The following is a 20,948-nucleotide window of genomic DNA, read 5'->3' on the forward strand; positions in this document are numbered from 1 at the left end:
AAGGCTTCCTCACAACTTTTCTGATCTTTTCCCTCTGAATCTGCTGATCATGTCAGAAGAGTGCAAAGTACCTAAGTATAACAAAAAAATGTAGCTTAACTTCTGTGGGTTTTTTTCAGAGAAACTTCAATCTGCAGTATTTCACAGAATCACAGAATTATTGAGGCTGGAATAAACCTCTGAGATCATCAAGTCTGGCCAATGACCTAACCACCACATTGACTAGACCATGTCACTAAGTGCCACACCCAGTCTTTCCTTAAACACCTCCACAGACCCTGGCAAATCCACCACCTACCTGGGCAGTACATTCCAGTGTCTAATTACCCTTTCTGAGGAAGGGCTTCCTAAAATCCAACTTAAATCTACCCTGTCACCACTTCAGGCCATGCCCTCTTGTTGCAAGTTGCCTGGGAGTAAAGCCCAACCTCCACCTTACTACAACTTCCCTTCTGGTAATTGTGGAGTATGATAAGGTTCCCCCTGAGTCTCCTCTTCTTTGAAATTCCAAAATGCCAGAAAAGCTGCAAATGGATTAATAGTCAATAATTTGATGAAATTTTGTGTAATTTTTACTTAGCCTAGATTTCCTTTTCATAAGCTACTCAGAGACGTCTAACCAAATAAGGTTTTGTCTGCAAGTGGGTTTAAGCTGCAGCTGTTTTCTCTATGAGTACCGCTACAGCATCAGAACAAGTTTACTTATGTTTCTGTTATGGGGTATTTCCTAAACAGCGTTCAAGAGCTGCTCATGTTGGTTTGGGAGTTAATATTAAAAAAGAATGTCCATAAGCTTTTTGAAAGTTTCTTGCATGAAATTAATCAATCTGATTTGTCATCTGTCTGTACCTGTCTGTATTCTGCCCCTGTACAGTGCACTGGTTAGGCCACACCTCGAGTATTGTGTCCAGTTCTGGGCCCCTCAGTTTAGGAAGGATGCTGACTTGCTGGAACGAGTCCAGAGAAGAGCAACAAAGCTGGTGAGGGTTTTGGAACACAAGCCCTACGAGGAGAGGCTGAGGGAGCTGGGGTTGCTTATCCTGGAGAAGAGGAGCCTCAGGGGTGACCTTATTACTCTCTACAACTACCTGAAGGGAGGTTGTAGACAGACGGATGTTGGTCTCTTCTCCCAGGCGGCCAGTACCAGAACAAGAAGACACAGTCTCAGGCTGCACCAAGGGAGGTTCAGTTAGGATGTTAGGAAAAAGTTCTATACAGAGAGAGTGATTGCCCATTGGAATGGGCTGCCTGGGGAAGTGGTGGAGTTGCCATCATTGGAGGTTTTCAGGAGAAGACTTGATGGGGTGCTTGGTGCCGTGGGTTAGTTGTTTAGGAGGGTTGGATTAGTTGATGGGTTGGATGCGATGACCTTGAGGGTCTCTTCCAACCTGGTTTATTCTATGTATTGTGACCTACATGGCTTTACCAATACAAGAGGGTATAACTACTTTGCTTCAAGTTCCAGTATTCTATGTATAGTAGCATTACATAGAGAAAAAAGGCATTTTCATTGCCATAGCTACAGTGTTGTGACTTCAGTTTGTTTTTGTATCTATTTCCATATTGTCTGGTTTTATCATATCCTTCAACAGGGCAGAATGTACATATCATGTGCCTCAAACCAAAATGGCATTCTAAAATCTCATTGTGAAAAGAGGCACTTTTAGCAAAAACGTTTGAAAGAAAATAATTTATTGTTCTAATTTTTGCAGTATGTTTAGAAACCACTGGAACATAGAATAGAATAGAATAGAATAGCATAGAATAGAATAGAATAGAATAAACCAAGTTGGAAGAGACCTTCAAGATCATCGTGTCCAACCTATCATCCAACACCACCTAATCAACTAAACCATGGAACCAAGCATCCTGTCAAGCCTCGCCCTGAACACCCCCAGCGATGGCGACTCCACCACCTCCTTGGGCAGTCCATTCCAATGGGCAATCACTCTCTCTGTGTAAAACTTCCTCCTAACCTCCAGCCTAAACCTCCCCTGGCACAGTCTGAGAGTGTGTCCTTCTGTTCTGGTACTAGTTACCTGGGAGAAGAGACTAACCTCTGCCTGACTACAACTTCCCTTCAGGTAGTTGTAGACAGCAAGAATAGAATAGAATAGAATAGAATAGAATAGAATAGAATAGAATAGAATAGAATAGAATAGAATAGAATAGACCAGGTTGGAAGAGACCTTCAAGATCATCAGGTCCAAACCATCAACCAATCCAACCCACCTAAACAACTAACCCATGGCACCAAGCACCCCATCAAGTCTTCTGAAAACCTCCAATGACGGCGACTCCACCACCTCCCCCGGCAGCCCATTCCAATGGGCAATCACTCTCTCTGTATAGAACTTTTTCCTAACATCCAACCTAAACCTCCCCTGGTGCAGCCTGAGACTGTGTCCTCTTGTTCTGGTACTGGCTGCATGGGAAAAGAGACCAACATCACCTTTCTACACCTCCCTTCAGGTAGTTGTAGAGAGCAAGAAGGTCACCCCTGAGTCTCCTCTTCTCTGGGCTAAGCAACCCCAGCTCCCTAAGTCTCTCCTCATAGGGCTTGTGTTCCAAAACCCTCACCAACTTTGTTGCCCTTCTCTGGACACGTTCCAGCAAGTCAGCATCCTTCCTAAACTGAGGGGCCCAGAACTGGACACAGTACTCAAGGTGCGGCCTAACCAGTGCAGTGTACAGGGGCAGAATGACCTCCCTGCTCCTGCTGGCCACACTGTTCCTGATGCAGGCCAGGATGCCATTGGCCCTCCTGGCTGCCTGGGCACACTGCAGGCTCATGTTCAGCCTACCATCAACCAGTACCCCCAGGTCCCTCTCCACCTGGCTGCTTTCCAGCCACTCTGACCCCAGCCTGTAGCACTGCATGGGGTTGCTGTGGCCAATGTGCAGAACCCGGCACTTGGATGTGTTAAATCTCATGCCGTTGGACTCTGCCCATCTGTCCAGCCTGTCCAGGTCCCTCTGAAAAGCCTCTCTACCCTCCAGCAGATCAACTCCTGCTTGGCGTTGTCTGCAAACTTACTGATGATAGACTCAATGCCCTCATCCAGATCACCAATAAAGACGTTAGAGAGCATGGGGCCCAGCACTGCTCCCTGGGGCACACCAGTAGTGACTGGCTGCCAGCTGGATGTGGCACCATTCACTACCACTCTCTGGGCTCGGCCCTCCAGCCAGTTGCTAACCCATCGCAGTGTGCTCCCATCCAAGCCATGGGCTGACAGCTTGGACAGGAGTTTGCTGTGTGAGACGGTGTCAAAGGCCTTGCTGAGGTCCAGGTAGACTACATGCACAGGCCTTCTCACATCCACCAGGTGGGTCACCTGATCATAGAAGGAGATCAGGTTGGTCAGGCAGGACCTGCCCGTCCTAAATCTATGTGGCTGGGCCTGATCCCTTGGCCATCCTGTAAGTGCTGTGTGACTGCACTCAAGATGACCTGTTCCATAATCTTGCCTGGCACTGAGGTCAGGCTGACAGGCCAATAATTCCCTGGCTCATCCAACCAGCCCTTCTTGTGGATGGGCACTACGTTGGCCAGCTTCCAGTCTTCTGGGATGTCTCCAGTGAGCCAGGACTGCTGAAAAATGATGTAAAGCGGTTTGGCCAGCTCATCTGCCAGCTCTCTCAGCACCCTAGGATGGACCCCATCTGGTCCCATGGACTTGTGGGGATCCAAGCGGCTGAGGTGATCTCTAATTACCCCATTCTGGAACAGAGGAAAACTATGCTGCTTCTTGAATCCTTCTGCCTGCTCTGCACGCCTCCTGTCTGGAAGACATTCTGTCCTGCTAGAAAAAAATTGAGGCATAGAAGGGGTTAAGTACCTCTGCCTTTTCCTCATCCTTTATTACAACGTTCCCCTCCGTGTCCACCAAGGAGTGGAGGTCGTCCTTGCCCTTTCTCTTTCTATTAATGTATTTATAGAAGGACTTTTTGTTGTCCTTCACCGCAGTGGCCAGTCTAAGCTCCAAATGTGCTTTTGCCTCCCTAATTTTCTTCCTACAAGACCTAGCAACATCCTTAAACTTTTCATGGGTTACCTCACCTTTCTTCCAAAGATGATGCACCCTCTTTTTTTCCCTTAGTTCTTTTAGAAGTTCATTACCCTCCAGGCTGGCTGTCTGCCCTGGTGGCTCATCTTCCTGCACATTGGGACAGCCTCTTCCTGCACCTTCAAGAGTACCTTCTTGAAGTAGGCCCAGCTGTCCTGGACCCCTTTGTTTCTAAGGGCTGTTTCCCAAGGAACCTTCTGAGTTAGTTCCTTGAGTAACCTGAAGTCTGCCCTCCAGAAGTCCAGAGTGGAGGTCTTCTTGCTGCCCCTCTTAGCTTGCCTGAATACTGAAAATTCAATTATCTTGTGGTCACTGGCCCCTAAACAGCCTCCGACCACCACATCACCCACCAGCCCTTCCCTGTTGGTGAAGAGGAGGTCAAGCATAGCCTTACCCCTGGTAGGCTCACACAGCACCTGGGATAAGAAGATGTCCTCCATGCACTCTAAGAACCTCCTAGACTCTCTCCTGTCTGCTGTGTTGAGATCCCAGCAGATATCAGGCAGGTTGAAGTTGCCCATGAGAACAAGGTCAGGCGATCTTGAGACAGCCTTAAGCTGCCTATAGAATGCTTCATCAACTTCTTCTTCCTGGTTGGGTGGTCTATAACAGACTCCAACCAGGATGTCAGCCCTGTTGGCCTTCCCTCTAATTTTCACCCACAGACACTCAACCTGATGATCCTTGATCTCCATCTCAATGGCATCTAGTGCCTCCCTGATGTACAAGGCCACCCCTCCACCCCTTCTTCCTTGCCTGTCTCTTCTGAAAAGCCTGTAGCCATCAATTGCAGCACTCCAGTCATGTGAGTTGTCCCACCACGTCTCTGTGATGGCAAGTACATCATAACTTCCCTGCTGCAACAAGGCTTCCAGCTCCTCTTGTTTGTTACCCATGCTTTGTGCATGTGTATATATGCACTTAAGCTGGGCTGCCGGTTTCACCTCTGGCTCAAGCTTATCACCCCCAGACTCCTGCCTGGGGGGACTGGTTTCCGCCCCTTCCCCCTTCGAATCTAGTTTAAAGCCCTATCTATGAGCCCTGCCAATTCCCTTCCTAGAATCTTTTTCCCTTTGAGGGATAGGCCATTTTCTGATTTTTTCCCCTCCTCTGGGACAGATTTACTCCATCTGTTGCCAGCTGACCTGGTGCAGTAGAAAGATTTTCAATATCAAAAAAACCCAAATTCTTTTGACTTCACCAGCCTCTAAGCCACTTGTTGACTATGGCTGCTGACCTGTTTCTTACCGTATTCCCTCCTGCAACTAAGGGTATAGATGAGAAAATTATTTGAGCACCTGACCCCTCAACGAGATCCCCCAGGGCCTTAAAGTCATCCTTGATAGCCCTGGGAGTTCTGGTTGCAACATCATCATTCCCTAACTGCATAACTAGTAAGGGGTAGTAGTCTGAGGGCTGCACCAAACTGGGCATCCTTCTGGTAACATCTTTAACCTTAGCTCCTGGGAGGCAACAAACTTCCCTGTGAGTAGGGTCTGGCCGACATATGGGGTCTTCTGTTCCCCTCAGGAGGGAATCACCAGTGACAATTACCTTCCTCTTTTTTTTTAAGGGAGCAGGTCCTGATGCCAGGGGAAGTCTGTTTAACCTTAGGCTGCTTTGCCTTAGGCTGTTTAACCTTAGGCTGATTTGCCTTAGGCTGTTTTGCCTTAGGCTATTTTGCCTCAGGGAAAACCCCAGATGGTGTGTCCTCCATCAGAATCACCTCACCCTCGACCTCCAATGCCCTGTACTTGTTTTCCAAGAGCAGTGGGGAAGGTGATGGGAGGCAAGGAGGTTTAACCTTGCGTCTTTTGAGAGGAACTTGTGTCCATTCCCCTCTGTTTTTTGGATAACCAGCCTCTGCCTGAGGGGCCTGCAGAGGCTGGTTACTCAGGTTCATCACCCTCCTACTATCTCTTACATCTCTAAGTCTAGCAACCTTGTCCTTCAGTCTGGCCACCAGGTTAAGCAGATAGTCTATCTGCTCGCATGTTATGCAGGAGTTGTCCCCACTACCCTGCATCTCAAGCGCCAGGCTCCAGCACTGTCTGCAGCCAGATGCCTGGACACCTACCTCTTGCTTATGACACCTACCTACCTGCTTATATTCCCCCTCAGTCTGAGTCGAGACTGATTTATAAATGAGTTATTGCAGTGAGTTACCACCATGGCCAGCCCTGCCCACAGCACCTACTGGACAAAGTTTTAGATAAAGTGCGGCGGCGCGTGTGTCTGAGCAAGAAGACGGGCTTACCACTGCAATGGGACCGCTGCATGGTCCCGTTGGCTTTTAAATTGCCGTGGCAAACGCAGGGATCCCAAGCGATCCCGAGCACGTAGAGAATCGGCAGGAGCCAGTCTTAGTTGAGTGCCGAGAATTGCGCGGGTCCCACAGGCTGAGAAGTGAGCAGTTAGTGGCTTTTCCGGGGGTCCTGGCTGCGGTGTGTTCCCGAGGGGGCTTATGCCCCCCGGGATGTGGAAAAATCAACATTCAGGGCATTTCATTGTGGTACAAAGGATTCACAGCTAATATGGAGAGGTGGCAGGAAAGAAATTATAGTGGTTTATTTCCTTGTGAATAGGTTGTGGCACTGTAACTTAAATTCGGATTACAAGCTAAATTGAAGTTTGCAGATTTAATGAGGCAGTAATATTTTTACTAAACATAGTTATGTCATCATTCTTTGGTGTCATTATTTCCTTTGGATGAATGTATCTTTTTGGCAAATGGCTGGCAAATGGCTAACAGATGCGTTATCAATTTAGTGGCATGAAGAGGAATTTGTGGACCAATACTTTCCATTTCTCCTTTATTGCAATATTTCCAATGAGTTTCAGCTGTGATAAAGGATAATAGTATCCTTACATTTCATGTAGCATTTAGGCTTTAGCATTTAGAATGTATAGGGCCTCTGACAAGAAGATACATATTTGATAATAGGAAAAAAATATGTAGCATGTTTGCTAGCAATAAAATTTTTTTGAGTGTTCAAGGCACTCTTTGGGGATATAGGAATGAGCCCAGTCCTCTGAACCTGTCTGCACTGGGGCTATTAACCTCCTGGGGTCTTTTGTTTATTTTGTTTTGTATTTTTCCTGACTACTGAGTTGTAAAAAGAACCTTGTGAAAATGAAAATGGCTATGCTCTCTATGCAGTCCTTTATGTTTGTGTTAAAGAAGCAGCAAGATGCCATGAAATTTGTCCTCAGTCTCTGCATAGTATTTACTTTCCAAGGATAAAAAAAAATACAGGATATAGCTCTGTGCTACAGAGTGGCAAGTCTGTCTTCAAACATTTTGCACCCTCTTTCTGCCTCATGAGTCCATTTGCCCTTTTCCATGTTGAGACAATTTGACTCCCTTTTTAGTGATAACACAATTATCTGTGAAACTGTGCTGTGGATGGGATCATTGCACTAAGCTATCTTTTTTTCAGAAATAATAACAAATATTATTAACAACTTCTTACATTCTTGTGACCCTAGCATGCCAACTCTAAATAGTAAACTAAACATTCATGAAAGATTAATCACTTAGGAAATTAGTATCTTCTTATATTTCAGTCAGTGAAACTTCACCAGCGCCACCCGTTCAGTGACAGACAGGACGATGTTGATGTGATACACTTCATCTTGAACCACCCAACCTTCAGACAATTTTTAACACAGGCAGCAGCTGGAGAAGCCCTGTGAAGCAGTCACAATGCCTGAACATGAAACCACCACTGAAGGAAATGGTAATTACAATAACTATGAATCTTAAGAACATATTAATTCTGTGTGTAGCTCAAGAGTGTGCAAACTTTGTTTTGTTTTTCTTGTTCTTTCTAAGACAAAATCTACTTTGTTAAAATTCATTGTCTATGAATATATGTATAGTCACATGTGTACTATGTATACAATTCATACAATTCATAAATGTATTTTACTTGGCTTTTGAAAGTGGTTTTCCTCTGTAAGTTGGTTACCTGCAGCATGGCAGTGTGGCTTTCCACTTGTTAGTAAATCAGGAGTGCACCCACTACCCTGTTAGTTGTTCTATGCTTATATGTAGTTCATTGGGAAGATGAAATAAACAATAGTATTTTGTGGCTTCTGAGGTAATGCCCTATTATTTTATTCAGTATTTGATATGAAATGTCAAATATTCTTCAAAGTAAGTTTAACACTATTTCTCTACTGATACTGCACTTTTCTGGACCTAAGAAATGTTTTGGCATCATGATAATGTCTAATGGCTTATTCTGGTAAATTAGAGAGTGATGGCTTGATTTAGGAGGCACTTTCAGTTTCTGTGGGCAATTTTACTCCTTGCAAAATATGGATCATTCTTATAAGCAACAGCCATGACATTTCTTACCTTCAGCAAAATTGCCAGAGAACTTATTCTACTCTAGTTTCTGAATGAATTTTTTAGGTCTTGTTAAGTACCAGAGCTGGTACTGCTGAAGAGTGCTTCCCCTATTTTTAATCCATACTTGTAATTCAGAGTAGTAATGAAACAGGTTATAATTCCATGGGAAATATCAGTGGGGAGTGCTTATCATTTTGGCAGAAGATAACAGGTACTGACTTCTAAGTCTCTCCTATTTCTTTCCCTATTGTTGTCTGACTACCTTATTTTTTCCCTGCCTTTTTTTCCCCTAATGCCTTCACTGATCACTTTAATTTTCAAGCAGTACCTGATAATCCAGCTTATTTTAATGTAAGAGAAGCAGATAATTTAATGCAGCATAGGCAAAATACTTATCAGCTTCAACAAAATTTTTATATGAATAAGAAATAAAATAAGCATGATCATAGAACACACATTTTTATAAGCATTTCTGATGAATACATTATAAGGATATCAAGGTTCTAAGTTTACTGTAAGCACCTACCTTATAGTTGCAAATATCTGATGGATCTGACTTATGATTCAGAGACTTTGTTATTCATTCAAAATATATAAGTTAGCATTTCCATGGTGAACAAAAGCCACACATCTTCTAACTGGAGAAGATGTAGATCTTAAGATTGCAGAATCATAATCACTCTGACACATTTTGCATGAACATTTATCATGTACATAATTAATAATAAAATTTAACTGCTTTAATGAGAGTTATTAATATATTTGGAGATGAGATCATGTGAATAAATTCAAGACTCGGTCTTGATTTAAGAAGACTGAACGATATGGAGGTCTACTATGAGTAAGAAATATTCTTACAAAGAATGGACCACCCCTACAATTGCAAAAGTGCAGTCCAGGGCTATAACATTTTTGTTTTGATATCTTTTTCTCAAGTGAAGTCCTAATTTGGCCATTCTTTTTGTTTCATGGCATGTCTTCTGCAAAGTTTATAGTAGTAGGGAATGTATAGTCCATCAAGCTAAATTCATGAATGTGAATTCATTGTTCTATTCTTCTCATACAGGTAAGGAAGACTTAGGGCATAGATTTTCAGAGTGAGTGTTTAAAAGAGATCTGATAGAGAATGCCTATTATCCTCTAAAAACACTGAAGAAAATTATATGATGAGCTGGTCAGCTGTAGGTATCAACCTTAGAAGAGGTGACTTCTCATGAGATAGTAAAATATAAAACTGACTTCAAATTCATTAAGAATGCTACATTTGGAAACAAACTAGTATTTCTGCAATAATTTGTTCTTATGTTAACAGTACTGTAGATGGATGCCAATAAGCTAAGTAAATCACTTTTCAGAATGTATTGAACACAATATTTTGATCTTACACCAAAGACTGCAATGAAAATGGAAAAATTGCCCACCATCAAGCCAGCTGTGTGGTGAAAAGACAAGAAAAAGGTGTCCTTGCTTTGTTGTTTTATTACAGTAACCAATGAGTTCCTAAGCTTGTCAGATCTCTTGCAAAGGACAAAGCACTATATAGTTAAGTCTTTGTCTGGAGATACTGTAAGACAGTGGCCTAGATGCTTTTAACCATGCTTTCCTGATGGGTTTAAAATGCTAAGTGGTTTCCCACTGGATTACCTTCCTTCTATAGTTTCTGTAGATTTTATAATAACAAAAGAAGATATGGCCTAAATTCTCATGCTGAAATAATGTAATAAACTTATTTAGCATTGAAGAGGTACTTTGCCTGACCTATGAGCTGAGAGACAGCACTCAGACTTTGTGGTGTGTAAGTACAGCCCAGAAGCAAACTAGAAAGAGCAGAGTGTAATGAGACTTCTCCCAATGCCAACCACAGTTCCTGCTTGACTGATATGATCAGTTTCTGTCATAACGCATTTGTAATTTCTCCTTACTGGTGGAAAACAGCTGAGCAACTTATGGATGTGAATGGAATTGATTCATTTTGTTCACCATGGCACCCATGTGTAATTCTCAAATGTTGACAGAACTCCAGTTAGTTAGACAAATTCTCTCTAGTGGCAACCTGCAAAGAGGATAAAGATTATTGCCCCTCAGACAACTTGTGGAAACTGTATGGTTGTAGAATTCCGCAAGACACAGCATATATATTAAGACCAGTAAATCTTCTGAGTCTTTAGTGGCTTTATGACACTGCAGTATAGATATTCTGCCTTTTGGTGTTTATAGTCTTGTCAGTTCAGGTACAGAAAAAATCCCTCTATTTACTAGTGCAAGTGTAACTGAAAAGGAATTATTATTTTATTGTTGCTGGATAGAGCATTTTTTGGGGGCTGTTATTTTTATTTTTCTTTGTAATTTCTGTGTTTCAGTTCCACTTCTATTTTGCCCAGAAGTGGTTTGATCTGTTATTACCAGTGTTTGGAGAAACGTCAAGTGTATGGGAACTGTAGGGTTAATGTCTTAAACCTTTGATGTTGAAGTCTGTATCTGTTCACTCTTGCCATAGACTTTCTGTGAGATCTTAGTATATAATTTCTGGTGTGTTTCGCAGCTGCTACTTCTGGTGATATTAATCCTTACAGAAGTGTTGTGAGACACTAATTTTTATGTGATCAGAATGAATAATATGGGGACATACCATTGGATTAGTACTTCACATTGATTTGTTGTCTAATACAGTCTTGCTTTGCAGACATTTCTACATGTCAGTTACCCAGTTTATTAGCCATTCAAACTGCTGTCTTTCTGTCACTGAAAAGATCCATCACGATCCAATCCAGAGGAAAACACAGTAATTGTTTGCAAGGGTTTATCTGCATGTGATTCATTGCTTAGCAGTCATCAGTTTTATATAGTAGTAATGTGAGTAGTAATAGTACAACAGTGGGGTGCATTTTATGAGGTGGTTCCATGAATCATTATTTATTTCATAATGAAAAAAAAAAATTAAAGAAACAATGTTGGTATGAGATAATGAAAAAACAAACCAAAACAAAACCAACCAACCAAACAAAAAACCCCAAAACAAAGCAAACAACAACAACAACAAAAACACAGAAAAAAAAAAATTGAAATCTGAGTACTAACCTTTAATAGTTGACATTCAAACAATTCAGGAAAATAAGATAAGGATACAGCAGCCTGCACAGTCTGCTTAATGACCACCTCATGGTTCTATGCATTTTTTATGTCCTTAATTTCCTCACCAGCCAACATGTCAGCATTTTGACCTCTCTCCTCAGCTCTCTGATGTTATGTCTTTACTGCAGTCTCTGCCTTGCAGATTAGTCTGAGTCCACATTCAGGATGCTCATTTAGTCTTCTTGGCTCATTTATTGATGTAGTCTAAAACATAAATAAAACTTCAGGTAAAATGATAGCTTACTCAGATTACACTTTCCCTGTCATTAGTCTAGAAAGATGAGAAAGTGTCCCTTAAACTACTGTGGAAAAAACCCAACACATCAGAAAGTCATTGTATTTCCTAGAGCATAAGGAGCTATGAACTATAGGTCTAAATATACCTAACGATGTATGTATCATTTAGGCATCCAGGAAGATGCAACAGCTGAGCAATAGTTTGTCGTGGACCACATCAAACCAAGTTGGCTGACAGAAACCCTAATAACTGTGAAGAAATGTTTTCCTATCAAACATTTTGTGGAATAACGAGTAATTCTAGACAGCACTTTAGTGAGACTTAGTTGATTTTAATGGAGGATTCACTAAACTTTTTGTAAGTGGGATCACAGGAAGAATTGTTTAAAATGAGCAGAAGACAAGGTATATCAACCTAAAGGGATCTCATATAGTCATGACTTTCCTGTATTAAAGACTATACAGTTTGATTTTAGCAAACCAGAGCAATGAAAATACTCTTCAGTTTTCCTATAAGGTGATAACACTACCTGAGGAATGTACTTTACTGTTTCTCTATGTTGTGGTTTATAGGACAATATTTAAATTCAGTGCTAAACTGTGTTTAGATTTAGTGTCACCATGAAATGTAATTTTTGTCTCGTTGAAATGCTTCTCCAGTAATTCAGTAAGACAGGATTTGCATAAGCACCTGAAGTGCTAGGTTATATGTTACCTAGCTCTTGCGTTCCTCTTTGAAAGGTATAGCAAAGTTAATAACCTGAAATTTCTTTCAAATAATAATAATAATGCTAAGGACAGTAATAAGTGTTTATCTTTCTTACTGCTGAAATACCCAAGCAACTAACAACATTGGTCTTTTAATGATATGTGCAAAAATCTCAAACCACAGAAAGACAGCTATCAGTGCAGCTTGTCTGAGTTACAGGCCTCCAAAAGTAGCTGTAACATGGATGCAGTGGGGGGTGGCTCTGCAGCATACATGAATTCATGCATATGCCCTATTCAGGACAGATGTCAGGGGAAAAACAGCTCCTTCATCCACCCGTCTCAGTGATTTCATTCTTTGTAAATATCAATAACTGCTATCACAGCAGATGTAAGAGAATAACTTTTCAGTTCTACCCTGAGGTTTGGTTTTTGTGCTAGTGCCACAGATCACGACATAAAGCGGTGTGAGAAAACAGAAGGATCAGAGAGTTCTCTTTGGCTTCCAACTATTAAAAAAAAAAATTCTAGTACAACACTTTCTGCGTCATACCTCAAGACCTGGAAAAGATTTGTTATTTTATGGATATACCAGAATAAGAGGGATGAACCTGTAACATTTGTCCCACCCACATTTCATCTATGTATGAAGATGGGGCTCTGGAGGCAGGAATGTTCTGAAATTCAGTTTGGAGCTGTAATTCTAATTTTTTTTGAGAAATAATTTGTGAAGCTGCACTTGTGATTGTTGGTTATATCTGTAGTACCCACTACTCTTCCAGCCAAATGATTCCCGGTAAGCACTGGTCTTGTTTTCTAGGCTTGATTTGTGGTAGCATACACTTCTGTTTGAACTTACGCTTTTTCTTCATTTGTTTTAAAATTCCTTCTTTACCACTCACATTTCTGAGCATTTAGATGAGAAAAAGGACACAAACTCAGAGGAGTCACTCTTTGGATACATTCCTCTCTAGCAGTGCCCCTAGTATTTACAATAAGCTGCCCAAAACCTATTAATTAATTTAATACTTCAGTTTGCCTGAAATGTTGTATTTAGACTAGGGCGTTTGTTACCCTTGTGCTATTGGAATTAATTAAACGCCACAGCTACCTCCTGCCGTGCTTAATCTGTGTTGCATGATCCTTTTTCATTTTCATGGTTATGTCAATATGATGTCAGCTCCAGCAGGATGCACCTTCACTGCTGATGTGTTTCAGAGTATATGATAAACCTCCAGCCATTTACTTGCTGTATGGGCTCATCAGAATCTTCAGTGAGTCCAGTCTTGTACCATAAAAGTGCTTCCCTGGAATTTTATGCTTGGCTGGAGGAGATTAAAAAACCAGTAGTTGCAATAAAATACTATGCCCTATTGTTGCATGTAAAGAATCTCTTTACAAGTGTCTGTCTTCATCTTTGCAAACTTTAAAAGCAATGTAATGATCTTTGTCAGATAAAGATCCTGTTACTGCCAGAAACAGAAGGCATATGCCCAGACAGAAAAAAGGAGCACTTATTTTCACATTCCACTGACAATATTAAATGATATTTTTCTATAGCCTTAATAAATGACTGGGTACATGCTGTGGAAATGACAGAGAATGTAATTACAATTAAGTGTTTTATGATGTAATGTGCAAAGTGTTATTATCCAGAATTTGACCACTATTTTAAAACTTGCCCATTTCTGCAGACAGTGAATCAAGACTTAGATTCCTACATATCATACTGCTTTTCTTTGATACTAGGTAAACCTAAGAAGATGTGCCTCTTAGAAGGAATTGGATACCGTGGTCCCCAAAATAAGTGAATTTGTGTATAAATTTTGGATGAATCATGTAGTGGCCTAATACTACTTGTAAAAAAATAGAGAACTAGGGCATGAGTAGAGAAAGAGTATAAAGAAAAAAATTCAGAAATACTACAGATGAGTGAAGAATGAAGAAACTGAGTCTCTTCTGAAAAAGGCAACTAAAGGTACCATGACATGTCACTCATCCTGTCTGTACAGAGGCTAAGATAGACAACTTATATCTGGAACATACATGATACTTAGCAGCAGAATGAGAGCTGCCTCTTTCTATTTGTGGTAATATTTCTTAGTCTTGTCATTAATCTCCTACTACCATGTGTTTCTATATGTCCCTCTGATGTACAAGCCCCACATGTACAAGGTCAGATACCTTGAGAGAGCTTATTACCTCCTTGGTTCTCAGGTATTAGCTGGATTGCTTCTGAATCGTAGAATCACAAAATCAACCAGTTTAGAAAAGACCTCAGAGATCATCAAGTCCAACCTATTACCTATTACCTAACACCTCATGACAACTAAACCATGGCTTCAAGTGCCACATACAATCGTTTTTTGAACACCTTCAGCGACAGTGACTCCACCACCTCCCTGGGCAGCACATTCCAATTACTCTTTCTTTGAAGAGCTTGCTCCTCACCTTGAGCCTAAACTTCCTGTGGTGCAGGTTGAGACTGTGTTCTCATTCTGTTGTTGGTTGCCTGGGAGAAGAGACCAACCCCCACATGGCTGCAACCACCCTTCAGGTAGCTGTAGACAGCAATAAGGTCTCCTCTGAACCTCCTCTTCTCCAGGCTAAACAACCCCAACTCCCTCAGCCTCTCCTCATAGGGCTTGTACTCCAGACCTCTCACCAGCCTCGTTGCCCTTCTCTGGACACGTTCAAGCATCTCAATGTCCTTCTTAAATTGAGGAGCCCAGAACTGGACGCAGTACTCAAGGTGTGGCCTAACCAGTGCTGAGTACAGAGGCACAACGACTTCCCTGCTCCTGGTGGCCACACTATTTCTGATGCAGGCCAGGATACCATTGGCCTTCTTGGCCACTTGGGCACACTGCTGGCTCATGTTCAGCTGGCTGTCAGCCAGTACCCCCAGGTCCCTTTTTGTCTGGCTGTTCTCCATCCACTCTGTCCCTAGCCTGTAGAGCTGCATGGGGTTCTTGTAGCCAAAGTGCAGCACCTTGCACTTGGACTTGTTAAATGACATCCTCTTGGATTCTGCCCCTCTATCCAGCCTGTCAAGGTCCCTCTGCAGAGCTCTCCTACCTTCTAACAGATTGACAGTTGCCCCCGATGTGGTGTCATCTGCAAACTTACTGATGATGCACTCTGTCTCCTCATCCAGATCATCAATAAAGATATTAAACAGGAAGAAACATTGCTGGTGAATACCACTAGCAATTCCAGAACTGACCAGTATGAGCTGCCAGTATTTGCAAGGAGCGTGTTTATTAAATATTACAAGGAATACAATGCATATGAAAGCGGAGTGTTCCGTTTTCTTTACATATGCAAGATCCCAGTTTCAAAGTGTACCAGACAAATGAATTGGATACTTTCCTGCTTATTGACAGGTAGTAATCTCTTGTTGAAGCATCTGTTATTGAACTTAATAAGACTGAAAAACCGAACTGAGAGATTCCACTCCAAACCAAAGATGTTTCTGAGCAGAAATACTACTCACTACTACATGCAAGCTCTATCTCTAGAGACTTCAATAGTTTTTGTCCCCTGAATCTCATAGAAGAGAATTGTGGCATAGTATACAATCAAGGTGGATCAAATTCTGTCACTATGAGATTTGCTTTCTGCACTGAAAGTAAGTCTCCTCTTTCTCCTGGTCCTGTGTGCTTCATTTATGCAGTAGCTCTGAAGCTTCTACCTCCAGTCAGTCAAATTAGAAAATTTTTCTTTTAATATTATTTAATCCCAGTGTGTGTTTATTTTAATTTTCCTTGTTATTGTCCCCAGATTGTAGGATATTGGTACTGTCTGTCTTTTTGAGGGTCCTCATATCCTGCATCTTTATTCCAGGAGATGGAGTTCTCCATGGCATCACTTTGGGGTTTACTTTGGGGTGCTGAAAGAAAGTATAACTATTTTTTTTCTGTCTTCATCTTATTTCTTTAAAGATGTTTGCCATGGTCCAGAAAGCTGGGTTTTTGAAATGGTATGAGGGAATATAATGCAGGAGTTGCTAAAAATGTCTTAAAAACTCTGTATGCCTAGTGTCTGATCTACACTTCACATGCACTGGTCTTTGTTTTCACTCCACAGGTGGCAGTGATGTTGACAATGAATGCAGTCCGGCTGAGAATGAAGAAAATGCCAAAGGAGCTGGTCAGTAGTGGGGATTACATTGAGGCCACTTTCAGAAGTTTTCTCATTAGCTATATGAGTAAAGTAGGAGGAAAGTTCTTCCTCTAACATATTGCCATTTTTCACGTTTCTTTTCTTTTCTTTTCTTTTCTTTTCTTTTCTTTTCTTTTCTTTTCTTTTCTTTTCTTTTCTTTTCTTTTCTTTTCTTTTCTTTTCTTTTCTTTTCTTTTCTTTTCTTTTCTTTTCTTTTCTTTTCTTTTCTTTTCTTTTCTTCTCTTTTCTTCTCTTTTCTTCTCTTTTCTTCTCTTTTCTTCTCTTTTCTTTTCTTCTCTTCTCTTTTCTTCTCTTCTCTTTTCTTTTTTCTTTTCTTTTCTTTTCTTTTCTCTTTTCTTTTCTTTTCTTTTCTTTTCTTTTCTTTTCTTTTCTTTTCTTTTCTTTTCTTTTCTTTTCTTTTCTTTTCTTTTCTTTTCTTTTCTTTTCTTTTCTTTTCTTTTCTTTTCTTTTCTTTTCTTTTCTTTATTTTTTTTAAAATTTTCTTTTTTATTTTTTCCCCCTCTCCATCACTGCTGAAGGAAAGAAGAGAGCAACACCAAGAACGAGAAGGGGACGTGCCAGAGGGAGAGCCAGGCGTAGTGGTGAGGAGGACGAGGATGATGAAGATGAGACAGAAAAAACTGGGAATCGCAGACATAGAAACCGCAGAGGACGTGGACGAGTAGCTGGAAATGAGGAAGATAAGTCTGATGGAGAACCTGCAAAAGCCAGGAAGAACCAGGAAAATCAGAAATCCAAAGAAGGTGATGAAGAAGTGGAAGATGAAAAAGGAAGTAAAGGTGGCAAAGGCAAAAATGAGAAAAAACAGGACAAAAAGGCTGACAAGAAAGGGAAAAAAGAGAAAGCCAACAAGAAGAAAAAAGACAAAAATAAATCAGGATCTGGGTAATTATTTTTATTTTTTTTTTTTAAACCATAATTAGCTTACATAAAACCTAATTATTTTACAGTTGTGAAATACCAAGGGTCATTATGACTTCCTTACTTATTACAACACAAGCAGAACTGGACAAATATAATTTTTTCCCCCCTGCAGTGAGGAAATGCTGGCTGAGTGTTATAAAGACTTTCCACAAGGCAGTATGCAATTTGGTGGAACAAACTCAGGAGTTATCAGAGGCCAGGGGTGGAAACCTGGGAAAGAACCAGCCAGATCCCTCTGGGCTTGCTAATATCCTGAAGGTTTAGGTCAAATCTGCTCGGATAGAATGGGAACTCAAGCCAGTGTCACCCTTATTGTAGTTAAATATCCTAAGATTACAAACCGTTCTCTGAAGAAATGGAGAGAAAGTGAGACAGGAGGGGGGCAAATGACAGAGAGAGGTGATAACAGGTGAGATCTCTCCTGCTTTTCCCTTTCTCCCAAGCCCCAAAGTGATAATCCTCAAAAAAATGATTAGTTTTATTTCCAGTGCAGAAATAGAATCTTGATGCTTGCTATGAGATTGTCTTACTGTTTATATCCAGCTTTTTATGTAAGATCAGTGCCAAAAGTTTAAGAATGTAGAACCAAAGACTGAGAGGGGATCTCCTAGTGTGTCTCACAGTCAGTCTCTCTGAAATACTACTATTCATTTTTCCAAAGCATTTAGTGCAATCTGGGGTCTTTGAGACACCCCACCAACATGAAGCGCTTCCAAAAATTGTTTTGTATTTTTCTGCTATCCTGGTATTCTCTTGCTCCCTGTCCTTTCTTGTGCTATTGTGAGGAAATTGCCCCTGGGAGGAAGATCTTCCCCTAGCCTCTTTCAGCACCTGCTGCCACTGTGTTCCCAAAGGCATCACTGGAGAGCACAGCAGCAGTCAAAGGAAAGGAAAAAACCCAAACAAATCATAGGAAGACATGCTGTTGCATTATTTTGTCCATGATCCCATTTCAGTATACCTATATTCATTATCTATTTCTTCATGCTTTTTTCACTGTGGTGCCAATTATACCCCTCTGTGCAATTTCCTGTACTCCTATAGCAACGGTCCTGAATGTGTCAATCCATGGCTTTTTTTGCTTGTTTACTGTCTTCCAATGCAAGGATTTACTTAGTGTAAATTAAAAAAAGACCACTGAAAAGATAAAATTGAATGTCTTCCAAAATTCTTAGCATCAGAATGGCATGTGCTTGAGCTAAATAATTAGAAATTGCTGCATTGATCAAGACTTTTTTCTTGAAGTAGTAAACATAACATTTGGAGAAAGGGTAATGATGCTCTGGAAATACTTTAATAATACTATGTTTTTAGTCTTTTAGGGGACCAGCTGACAAGATTTCAGAATAATTACTATAAGACTATTTTAAAATATTTTTTAAAGAAAAAACAAATAATCTAAGAACAAAGGGAAATAGGATGGTCAGTTTAGCTGTTTTTCAGATATAGGATTTGTAAACCTTCAGGACAGAAGCAAAGGGTGCCAGCATAGAAATACATCTTGTCTATCCAGTCTAGGAGGACCTATCAGAATAAGTATTATATATTGCTTAAATGTACATTTTGCTAATGTATTTTTTAATACCTATGACATTTCAACATGAAAAATGAGAACAGTAAAATAAGAAGTTGAGAAGAAAACCCAGAACAGCAAACCAAATAAAAAAACTCGAAGTAAAAAGAAAAATTAAATTACATGTGATATTGCTCCATGAGGAAATGATATTGTAATTTCTGGTGTCATTACAGATGACTCCACAAATGCTGCATTTCTAGCTAGATCATAGCACAACTCAACAGAATATGCTGCTGCTGCCCTCTTCCTCTCCCTTTACATTTCACTAAAGTGGGGAAAACCTCTTTATACACTAATTATTCTACATAGAGGAATCCTGTATGAACTCTGTGTTGGTTTTTTTTTTTTAACCTGATTATTTTCATCTCTGCTAATTTGTGGTAGTGAGTTTCACAGGGTAATTCCATAGTGAAAAGAGATGTTTCTGGATGAGTTTTAAATTCTCTGCTCTTAGCTGCAGTTGGTTGTTGTGGCTGATTATTACCTGTTAATGAGGGTACAAGGAAGGCCTGCTCTACACTGTTCATAATCCCAAAATTGTTGATGATAAATTACTTACAGTCTCACTATGATGTTCTGTGATATTGCTAGGTTGAAAATATACTTATTTCTTCACTGGCTTGTCTAATTATGATTGATTTGCTTTAGGAACTGTATACAGTTGCCCAGACTACACATCCTTAGAGATGGAATCTTACATTCTGCCTAGCCTGTGAAATTTCTGTATTTATTGAATAGCTCTGTAGCATTATCTGTGAGCAAATCAACTGCTTTTTAGTAGGATACTCCAAAGTAAAAAGGTTATGCAAAAGACTAGAGTTACATGGAAGATTAAGGCAGTCAAAACACTGCATCTTTTTGCTAGCAGGAAGATTGCTGAAGAGCTTTAACTGACAGGGCATGTTATGGAGATTATCAATAAAAACAGAATTTTCACCAAAAACCCCCCAAATCCCAAAAAACCACAAACACCCAAAAACTAGAAAGAAGTGTGGTCAAATGTATTCACTCATCACTCATGACTATTAAAGTCCTACAAGTGTTTTCCCTGAAATTATCCAAGCTCCAACAAAGCATTTTCATCTCTATTTTTACCTCTATAAAATGTCTTTTAGGACAAAAATAAATTAGAAAAGTAGATTACATCTATAAAATGGAGATGAAACTAAAACCAAACCACACATTTATATAATATGTGCATAAATCCAAAACACAGATAATAGTATAACAGATGGAGTATACGTGTGATTTAAGGAAGCATCCTTGATTTCAAGCAATATATGGACTTAGGAAAGGATACATTGTGTGTATTTAATTGGAGGGAAGGGAGATGGAGACCTGATGGGAAACTATTTGCTGACACTTTACACTCTGTGTTAGCTTTAAAGTCACAGTGATGCCTTCTGGCCTGCAAATGTAAGCCTCACAACCTTCATGAAAGGCTAAGATCTTTTCTTGCAGAAAGCAAACTTCTGATCTGCTGACTTGAATCGCATAGTGTCCAACCACTTGAGCTAGAGGAAAACCTATTGTAACTGCATGAAGTTTGACTCTGTAGTGTAAACCAGTTGAAAATAATGATTTCTTAAAGATACTTATAAATTTAGAGTTTTTATTGTTTTCCTGGTTCCACAGTGTGACCATTTTAGGCTGTGCATTTAAGAAAGGGACAGTTGTTGGAACATTCTGGATGAATGTTTTGAAAACAAAGATATTCTAAATTAATTTAATTGGTAGATTGGCAGAATGCAACTTTAAG

The 20,948-nt window shown here is 40.5% G+C and overlaps 1 protein-coding gene across 1 annotated transcript in view; it reads left to right on the forward strand.

Moving 5' to 3' along the window:
* Nucleotides 1-7,776: 7,776 nt before the first annotated feature.
* The window catches only part of TMC1 (transmembrane channel like 1), a 98,376-nt gene continuing 85,204 nt past the window's right edge, over nucleotides 7,777-20,948 (forward strand). Inside the window, exons 1-3 of the mRNA XM_054178409.1 lie at nucleotides 7,777-7,810; nucleotides 16,594-16,656; nucleotides 17,208-17,574. Coding sequence (XP_054034384.1) covers nucleotides 7,777-7,810; nucleotides 16,594-16,656; nucleotides 17,208-17,574 — 464 coding nt within the window. The remainder of the gene's footprint in view (nucleotides 7,811-16,593; nucleotides 16,657-17,207; nucleotides 17,575-20,948) is intronic.

The sequence above is a fragment of the Dryobates pubescens genome, chromosome Z, assembly GCF_014839835.1.
Source record: "Dryobates pubescens isolate bDryPub1 chromosome Z, bDryPub1.pri, whole genome shotgun sequence".
Lineage (NCBI taxonomy): Eukaryota > Metazoa > Chordata > Aves > Piciformes > Picidae > Dryobates > Dryobates pubescens.